The 10,470-nt window shown below is 39.4% G+C and overlaps 1 protein-coding gene across 1 annotated transcript; it reads left to right on the forward strand.

The window, feature by feature from the left end:
* Positions 1 to 543: 543 nt before the first annotated feature.
* Positions 544 to 4,628, forward strand: LOC133729005 (gamma-soluble NSF attachment protein). Its single transcript, XM_062156477.1, has 9 exons — positions 544 to 709; positions 1,212 to 1,279; positions 1,357 to 1,441; positions 1,523 to 1,681; positions 2,098 to 2,235; positions 2,625 to 2,703; positions 3,504 to 3,583; positions 3,937 to 4,066; positions 4,264 to 4,628. Exons 1-9 carry the CDS (start codon positions 663 to 665, stop codon positions 4,366 to 4,368), a joined length of 891 nt encoding a protein of 296 aa, XP_062012461.1. The 5' UTR covers positions 544 to 662; the 3' UTR covers positions 4,369 to 4,628.
* The last annotated feature ends 5,842 nt before the right edge of the window (positions 4,629 to 10,470 follow it).

Consider the following 10,470-nt stretch of genomic DNA (forward strand, 5'->3'; position numbering starts at 1 on the left):
TTGACCATACTATTGGTACCTTTACATAGCCCGGGGTCTGCCCAGTGCCTCATCAAATGCTTTTTAGCATCCCTTTTTATCCTTGCTAGGTTTTATTTCCAATGCCTTTTGCATCTAGTATTGTTTTTGTTATTTTTTATTTTGATGTAGTCTCTACATCTACAAGTTGTAATCGTTCTTATTATTATTATTAATAAAATGATTGACTATTACTCTCAAAAAAAAAAAAAAAAACATTGCTCGTACCAACTGCTATGATCCCAACCGTTGACCTGTATCGTCTCTCTTTTGCGAAAAGCCAATACGATCCATAATTCTTCAAGGCAAAAGAATGGTCTCAAAATCATATCATTCTAATAATTTCCCTCTCCGAGCTATCAATTTGTAATGAATCCTTGCATGCTAGTAAAAGAAAACAAAAAAATTAAATAATTAAATACTAGTAAAATAGGAAAACAATTTGATGGATGAGGGTGTGAAAAGGAATTATATTGGGTGGCAATAGTGGAAAACCAACCCCAGTTGCAACGAGATTAAAGAAAACCGAGTTAACAGCGTAAACCAGCTTGAAAAAGCTATCAAACTATCAAGGATTCAAAAGTTCGCTGTACAACTAGAAAAAAAAAAAACATAAACAGTGAGAGAGAGTAGGCAATTCGATCATGGCGGGTTCCGATCCAAACAAGCTGATGGCCAAAGCCGATAAGCTGTCAGTATCTCTCTCTCTCTATCTCTTCCTTTACATACCCACTTTTTATCATTTTTATTTCTTTTCTTGTGCTCTTGTCTATGCATTTGATGCAATTTTCACCACCAACAACTGTCTGTGAAATTCTTCAAACATTGAGACATTATCTAGTGATTTCAATTGGGTTTGTAGAGTAAAGTTTTGGGTAGGATTGGAAAATCGTTTCTCTGATTGATTGCTTCAAGAGTTGTAGATTCAAGGTGGTTTTCTTTATTGCTGTTTTACTTGATCAAGATTGCAACTTTTTTTGGTTATCTGGGGAAGTGTGGAATTGTATGAACTGTACTTAAATTGTTGAGTAACTTAGAATTTTCAGTAATATGGGTATATAAAGTTGGTAAATTTGTAATGGGGAAGAGTAGAAGAGGGCAAAGGTTTTGTCTTTTGTTTCATTGAAGTAATTTTTTGCTCAAGCATAAGACTTTTAGTTCTTCTTCTGAGTTTTTGAATGCCCATCTTTTAGAACGAAGCTCAGTTTTACAAGGTGGAATGCTGATTGGAAAAGCGCTACTCTTCTGTATGAGCAAGCGGGTATGTATCCACTATGTGTATCTCCTAAGCTTGTAATGGTTAATGGGGACGTGTTCTTATTCACTGGTTCTGTGTAGCTAATGGGTTTAGGATTGCCAAGGATTACGAGAAAGCAAAGGACGCACTCGAAAAAGCATCAAAAGGACAAGAGTTGATCTCCTCGTATCCTCATTTATATAAGTGATTTTGTTTGATGATCTGTATGACTGTTCTCTTGCTATATATCCTTCACTATGAAATCAGACCCTGGGATGCTGCAAAGCATATGGAGTCTGCTGCTGCTCTAGCAAAGGAGTTGGGCAAGTGGAATGAAGTTGCTGATTTTTACAGAAGGGCATCGGAATTATACACTGTGTGCGGAAGAGCACAGCCTGCATCAGATGCTCTTGCAAAAGGAGCCCGGTAAAGACAGGGTTCACTCTCTTCTTTCTGTAATTCTTAGTGGTCTCAAAAAGCGTTAGTTTACTTGCAGGGAAAAGATTTGGACTTGTACTTGGGAACTCTTGACAATTGCAGGAATTCTTATTGTTCTTAAATGATGATTCATCTTTTCTTGGCAAAAGAATTTTCAGTTTCCTATATATTGAATTTGCACACACACATGTAGTGGGAGGTACCTGAAAATTTATATTCTAGAAAAACCTTTCTCCATTTGGGAGTTTTCCATGTTTGTTTTTCTCTCATATTGTGCATATACTTGAGGTAGGATTACAGCTTAAGAGGTTTGGCCTCTTTATGTTCTGTACGGGATTGTACATCTTACAGTTTAAATGTGAATGTCTTTCCTAAACCATTTCAAATGTTAAAAATTACTACAGTACCCTTGAAGATCCTGTGCCTGAAGAAGCCATTCAACTTTACATTGAGGCCTGCACTATTCTTGAAGACGACGGCAAAGAGCAAATGGCCTTTGATCTATATCGAGATGTTACTAGTGTTTATATAAAACTTCAAAAGTAAGTTTTGGAATGATATACCATTTGTTGTAAGTTATGGAATTATTCTTTTAATCGATTAAGAAGATGCAGTACATAATGGCTGTTAGCAAATTAATTATGGTAATTACGATTTTGGTGAATGGGTGAGGTCTTGTTGAATCATGTTGTAGGGTTTTCTAACAGCATTGATAATCCAACAATTGAGGCTAAAATTGTGGGAAATTGGGGTTTATAGGTTTTATTTATTAGGGAAAGGGAAAAGGGAATGCTCCGACAGTACGAAGAGGTACACAAAAACATTAGATAGTTGGTATTTTTCGAAAATTAGGGTCACCTGTCACCAGCTTTTATTATGAGTTTAATCATAATCCTGGTGATCTACAAATAATTGCTTCCATTATTTACAGGTATACAGATGCTGCGGCTTTCCTGTTGAGATGGGGCTTAGCAGCTGATAAGTGTAATGCTACCCATAGCCAGTGCAAGGTGCGAAAGGATTGCTTTTTGGCTTTTTGCACATTTATCTTTTAGTTTTACACTATTGTTTATCAAAATGATAACGTTTGGAATTGGTTCCCTTGACACTATTCTTCTTTACCATGTGTTTATATGTAAATGAGATAGATTATTTTGGACTAATTTAGAAGTATTGGTATCTGATATGAGTACAATGTGGAAATGGCTCGCTGTTGAAGTACCTATGCTAATAGAGTGCTAAAGCCTGAAAAAGTGGACTTGAGTTTTCTGAAAAATAGAATCTTCTTAATAGGAAAAAACTTACAACTAAGTATCTAGCATCTTTCTCTCTGCTTTCATTTGCTTGTCATTGGACAAAGAGACTGATGCCCTTTTGCATCTTTACTAATAAAACTTTTATCATTAGAGCTATAATTAGTCTTCTTGTACCTTGTTTTACAGAAACTACCATCCTTGTGGCATCTATTCATGTATCTTGGTTGTTGCACTAAAACTAATTCTACAGATTATTTCATTAGAATGCAAGTATGTGTAAAGGTTCAAAATAGCAATGTTCCCGGTTCTACATTTCTACTTCTGTAGTCTGATAACTCATGTGATGATTGTAACTTGTCCTTCTGTATCTGTGTAGTCAATACTAACTAGCATATGCAATACTAACTAGCATCTGCATATGGGAGATTAAGCTGTTGCATTATTAATGTTCTTATCCTATTGGCTTTCGAGTATCAGTCACTTTTTAATTCCTTAGTATCATGTTTAAATATGTACTTATGAAGAAGTTATTTTTATAACCTTTGTTGAATCAGGCATATCTTAGTGCAATTCTCATATACCTGTATATTCATGATGTCAAGCAAGCAGAAAAATGCTACAACGATTGCTCCCAGTAAGTAAAAGCTCTAACAGAAACTTCTGGTATGAGCAATATATTGAAGTTCTGTAACTTACGTGTTATTACATCAGCTTTATTTACTATATAGTATAGACAATTTATCGAGCCAGAGCCCAAAAATCATGGGATTTTTCTATATTTATAATAAATTTACCAGATGCTAGTTTCTTTTCAAATGACAAGAATTATCATCTGAGGTGAGTTTCATCTATATAAAGATCCTAGAATGATGAAATGAGAGGCTGTGGTTATCTATATTCATATGAAATGCTATTTACTCGCGCTATATATTTGGCTTGTAAGTACTATTTACACGATTATACGCTTACTGCTTTGGATCTGTGTAGGGTCGATGCTTTTTTGGGCAATGATCATGGCCGATGTGCTAGTAAACTTCTTTCCGCATACACAGAAGGTGATATTGAAGAAATCAAACGACTTGCTCAGTCAAGCGCAGTTTCTCATCTTGATCACATGGTAATGCATTAGTTTGCTTCTCTACCATTATTGGTATGAACATTAATCTAGGCTATGATATAGGGATGTTTGGTTAAACCTGTCTTTTTACGAAGAATGGGTGTTGTATGCCAATTTTTATTTTGAATGGTTTTACTTTTCTGTTCTGCAAATATACTTGGTTTCACATTTGTTTCACTAAACTGAAATGGCTGCAGGTCATCAGACTCGCCAGGAAACTGCCTACAGGTGATGTCAGTGGACTAAAGACAAATGCGTCCAAGGAGCAAGAAGAAGAATTGGATGAAGATGACCTCACATAGCCTCAAGAGTGATATTGCCATACATACCCTCTTTCACAATGTGTTGATGTACATTCTTATACTTGGGAATTTTCGAGTGGGTTTTTTCTATGAAAAAGAGCTCATCTTGTAATGTAAAACCACATTTCCTTCGCCTGTTTAATATTATTTCCTGTATATTAACACTCTGTTTAAGGAAAAAGAGATTTGAGAGAAATTGTAGAGAGAATTGTAATCATATTATTGAGAATAGGAGCCCTATATATAGGGATTACAAAGTACTAGTTCTAATGTTACAAGGAATACCAATCCGTGTAGGATTGGGAAATCTAGAACCTTCTCTCCTATTGCTACTCCTAGTTTGATAAGGCACACTAAATCGATATTCCTTCAACACTCCCCATTGTGCCGCTTCAAACTTGGTGGTGACGCTTCATCCGTTGCCTCGTTAAAAACCTTGCCAGGTAACAAAAACCCTGTGGGATAAAAATAACCCTGGTCGAAGGACAAAAAGAGCACAACACGTCCTTCACTCTTCGAGATCGAACATGTAGACATCATATCTCCCCCTGATGTCGATATCTCCCCCTAATTGCTACAATCGTGGGAGTTCGGATAACTTTCTCAATCCGATGCTCTTCACATGTTTCTCGAAGGTGGATTTAGGTAACGACTTAGTGAATAAGTCCGCTACATTATCCTCTGATCGGATTTGATTCACTTCAATCTTTAGAAGTGATTGTTGTTGCTGATTATAAAAGAACTTAGGCGATATATGCTTGGTGTTGTCGCCCTTGATGAAACCTAACTTCATTTGCTCAATACAAGCTGCATTATCCTCAGAAATGCATGTAGGTTCATCTGTGGTAGACTTCAAACCACAACTTCCTTGAATATGTCTTATTACAGACCTTAGCCATATACATTCTCGTACGGCTTCATGTAGAGCAATAATCTCAGCATGATTTGAGGAAGTAGCGACAAGGGTCTGCTTTGTAGACCTCCAAGATATCGCAGTGCTTCCCATGGTAAAGACATAACCTGTTTGGGAGCGACCTTTGTGAGGGTCAGAGAGGTACCCTGCATCAGCAAAACCCATCAAAACATCATTGTCGTTTTGATGGAGGGGGATAGAGTGAGGCCGGCCACCCTTGGTGATAGTGGCGGCGTTGGCGGCTACATGGCCGGCCACTATGTTATGGTGGACGGCGGCTCCATGCCTAATGGGGTCCGATCCCATTCTTCTGTCATTCCTCTTCTCTCTGTAGGGATAAAATAGGCCCATATCAATCGTACCTCCTAGGTATCGAAAGATTGTCTTTACACCAATCCAATGGCGGCGTGTTGGCGCGGAGCTATGTCGAGCTAACAAGTTCACTGCGAATGAGATATCTGGTCTTATGCATTGAGCTAAGTACAATAATGCGCCTATTGCACTTAAATAGGGCACTTCGGCCTCTAATGGTTCTTCGTCCTCATCCTTTGGACGAAACGGATCTTTTCCGGGCTCAAGACTACGACCAATCATGGGAGTACTCACAGGCTTTGCTTTATCTTCATTAAAGCGCCTTAGGATTTTCTGAGTATATGCAGACTGATGGATCAAAATCCCATCACTACGGTGCTCGAGTTCTAAACCGAGACAAAACCGTGTTTTCCCAAAATCTTTTATCTCAAATTCGGATTTCAAGTATTTAGCAGTTTCCTTCAACTCATCTAGAGTTCCAATTAGGTTCATGTCATCGACATAAACTGCTACGATTGCAAATCCGGAACTTGTTCTTTTAATGAACACGCATGGGCATATTTCATTGTTAATATATCCCTTCCCAATCAAGTAGTCACTTAGACGGTTATACCACATCCGTCCGGATTGTTTTAATCCATATAGTGAGCGTTTTAATCTTATTGAAAACGCGCTCCGTGGTTTAGAGTCACTTGATTTGGGTAATTGAAGTCCATCTGGAACCTTCATATATATCTCTGAATCTAGATCCCCATAAAGATATGCTGTAACCACATCCATAAGCTGCATGTCAAGTTTTTCGGAAACTACCAAACTGACAAGGTAGCGGAACGTTATAACGTCTATTACGGGAGAATATGTCTCCTCGTAATCGATTCCAGGGCGTTGTGAGAAACCTTGCGCCACAAGGCGGGTTTTATATCTTACCACCTCATTTTTCTCATTACGCTTTCTAACAAAGACCCATTTATGACCAAGAGGCTTTACACTTGGGGGTGTCTGCGTTACAGGCCCAAATACCTGTCTCTTTGTTAGTGAATCCAATTCAACCTGGATCGCATCTTTCCATTTAGGCCAATATGCTCTTCGTTGACATTCTTCAACAGAGCGAGGTTCGATATCATCATATTCTATAATTCCTTTTGCAATATGATATGCAAACGCATCATCAATTGCCATAGAATTTCTATCCATCATCTCATGTACACTAGTGTAATTTATGGAGATCTCTCTATTCTCTGGAGTTGGTTCTGGCATTGGAGCGTCCCCCAATGATGTCTCTCGGACATAACCATAATCCGGAATATTCTCATGAGATGGATTATTCACATCGATGATTAATGGATTATTTTGTGCCAAACTCGCTTTCTTTCTTGGGCGAGAATCCATCGAACCTATAGGCCTCCCGCGCTTCCTGGCAGGAGCCATGGGCCTAGCCACAACGTCACCATCACTGTGAGAGGGGACGTTGGCGCCATGTTCAATTGCCCTTGAGATGGCGTCATGTCCTCTGATTTTAGGGACATCAATCCTTGCAGGCACGTTTGCAGCAGGTATGTGTGATCTCGTCACTTTTACGATATCAGAAAACGCATCAGGCATCGATTCTGCTACGTTCTGAAGATCGAGAATTCTCCGCACTTCAATTTCGGACTGTGCGGTTCGGGGATCAAGATGAGACAGAGTGGGGACAGACCACGACAATTCCTGTCGTTCCTGTTGAACATTGATGTTCTTATCTCCCCCTAACGATGGGAAGACTGTCTCATCGAAGTGACAATCCGCAAATCTTGCGGTAAAGAGATCGCCTGTCAAGGGTTCTATGTAGCGGATAATTGTTGGAGAATCATATCCAACGTAGACGCCTAATCGTCGTTGAGGACCCATTTTGGTGCGCTGTGGCGGCGCAATTGGCACATAAACTGCACACCCAAATATGCGTAAGTGTAAGACATTAGGCTCATACCCAGTCACCATCTGGGACGCAGAGAAGGGTTGAGTGGCAGTAGGCCTCAGACGAATAAGCAGAGCTGCATGCAATATTGCATAGCCCCAAGCAGAAATAGGGAGATTGGTGCGCATTACCAATGCCCTAGCCACCATTTGTAGTCGTTTAATGGCGGCTTCTGCGAGACCATTTTGGGTGTGAACATGAGGAACAGGATGTTCAACATCAATCCCAATGGGCATGCAATAATCATCAAAAGTCTTTGATGTAAACTCTCCAGCATTGTCTAATCTTATAGACTTAATAGGATGATCAGGGTGGTGAGCCCTTAACTTAATTATTTGTGCTAGGAGTTTAGCAAATGCAGCGTTCCTTGTGGACAATAGCATGACATGTGACCAGCGTGTCGATGCATCAACCAACACCATAAAATATCTAAATGGTCCGCATGGTGGTTGAATAGGTCCACAAATATCACCTTGGATTCTTTGCAAGAATGGAATATTTTCTTTAGTGTCATTTGCATAGGATGGTCTCGATCCTAAATTTTTGCTAAAGAGCAGGCTTTGCAGAACGAATGATGGGCTTTAGAGACAACCAATGAGGATTTTGGTTTAGCCATGAAGTCACAATTGACTTTAGAAGTAGAAGGAGGAGTCAAACAATGATCCATGGCGTCAATGCCATGTTATTGCCGTAGGGGGTAGACGGCGCCGGCCCTAAGTGGCCGGTCTTGCACAGTCTTGGCGCCGTGAGGCGCAGGTGCATCTCCTCGAACCAATTTTTGGTTTTTACTTCTCTTCGTTCTGAAGAATGGATGTCCGTGTGAAGTCTTTAATATACGGATCATCATATCACGACCTGGGTGTCCCAGACGGTCATGCCAAAGCCTATATGTGTCAGAATCCCATAAATCATATAACATGATTGGATTCAATTACTCGAATAGTGGTGGCATACAACCCACTAGATCGACACATAAGTTTCTCTAATACTCGTTTATGTCCGTAGTCATTAGAGGTGATGCAAAGGAACTCTTGTCCATTCTCACAATGTGTTTCCACATGAAAACCATTGACTCTTATATCTTTGAAGTAATAAAGTTCGAAAAATATGTCCATGACATGAGATAAAATAAATCGATACTTTATTAATAATAGCCAATGATTACATCAAAGTTTCGTGACCATAATCTAATCCAAAGTAAAATCAAACATTAGACAAATTGTAGTCACTCAATTCGTTCGGTAATTCCAATTAAATATGACCAGGGAAGTAGAGAGAGATGTCGGTGGAGCAAAGCTCTCTTAAGTACCACTAATCTCAATTACTTTCCTAGACATCATACTTAATTGAGTACGCCTAGAGGAAAAGAGATAATCCAATAAGTCATTTTATTGATTAAGGCATAATTGCCATTACATAATTCTTGAAAATTAAAAGACTATTCTAAATAAAAATCTGCGGCATTCTATCTTCATCGCCAGATTTAAAGTCTTTTATAGCTCGATATATTACCATTGATCAGGTACTCCATAAAATACCATGAAGAGGATGCTCTCTTGATTGAGGTGTATTGACACAATACATATGGTCCCTAGAACCAATGGCGTTGGAATAGTGCAATCATGGCCAAAAATGGCGCCATGGTGTCCAACCCTATACCCTCAACGTCGTGACTCCTATGGTCATGTTAGGGTTTTCTCAATCAATTTGTTATTTTGTGTTTTTCCACAAGCATGCATAAATAATATGATGCAGAGAGCCTCCGAACAATATTTCATAACTCTTTCAAAGTTATAGTGAAGCAGATATTATTCCATCGTGCTTCTATGTTCGGAAAGTTGTGAATGTTACTAAAACGTTCACTAGGCGCAACCCAAAGGTTGTTAGCGTTATCCTCATTCATGTACTCAAACTGGAGGGCCATCTTCATGTGGCGCTTCATCAGGGTAAATGCCCTGGAATTTTCTATCTCAGTTTGTGAGTCTTGAGCGGTTCCTTTAGAACAGGGCTCTTGGATTGTAGGCAAATAAATATCCCGTGCCCGTAGAATCCAATGGAGTAAAATCGAGCTCGTTCAAGTCTTACATCCTGAAAGGAAAGCAAGAACGTATTAGTTTCGGAGTCAATGCTTCCACGAAAACTAATATAAGATTTCTGAGCCTTAATGCTACCAAGAAATCGATTTCCAAGAATATTTGGATTAGACCGAAACAATGATGTTTAAATGGTCAAAATCTATGCTCACGAACGCTCTTAGTCCGTAGCTTACGAACGCTCTTAGTTCGTTAAATCGATGCTTACGGACGCTCTTAGTCCGAAGTCTTACGAACGCTCTTAGTTCGTTAATTGCGTGAATCCCCACGATTCCGCTTTCTCAAGAATCGAACCCACGTTATAAGAAAGGTGGGATGTAGAAAAAGGGAGGTTGCAAGTCCCCGAAGAAAAAGAAGGAGAAATTAAAATTCGGAAAGCTGGAACTTTAATTTAAAAACTTACTTGTTGAAATTCGGAACAGATTCTCTTCTGAACAGCTTGCACTTCGATTGGTGTACCGGTCTCAAAACAACTCCGATAAGGCTGAAATTCGGAGGTCAGATAGAAGAGACATAGACGAACAACTTTGATGAAGAAAGAATTTTTATCTGAGGTTCTGAAATAGACGTTTCGGGGCTTTCAAGCAGACGGATGTGCACAGAAACGGAAAAAAGGATGCAGTGGTTGTGCGTTGGTGCTGCAGGGGCAGCAGACGTGCGGCGGTGTGCAGGGGCAGCAAAGATGCGTGCGCAGGGGCGCGTAGGGGAGGCTAGCGTGGGCTAGGAGCTGTGGTGATGAAGAAGATTTTTGGGTTTTTGGTTTTTGGTTTGTGGTTAGAGTCGTGCTGATAACGTGTTTAAGGAAAAAGAGATTTGAGAGAAATTGTAGA

This window comes from Rosa rugosa, chromosome 2, assembly GCF_958449725.1.
Source record: "Rosa rugosa chromosome 2, drRosRugo1.1, whole genome shotgun sequence".
NCBI lineage: Eukaryota > Viridiplantae > Streptophyta > Magnoliopsida > Rosales > Rosaceae > Rosa > Rosa rugosa.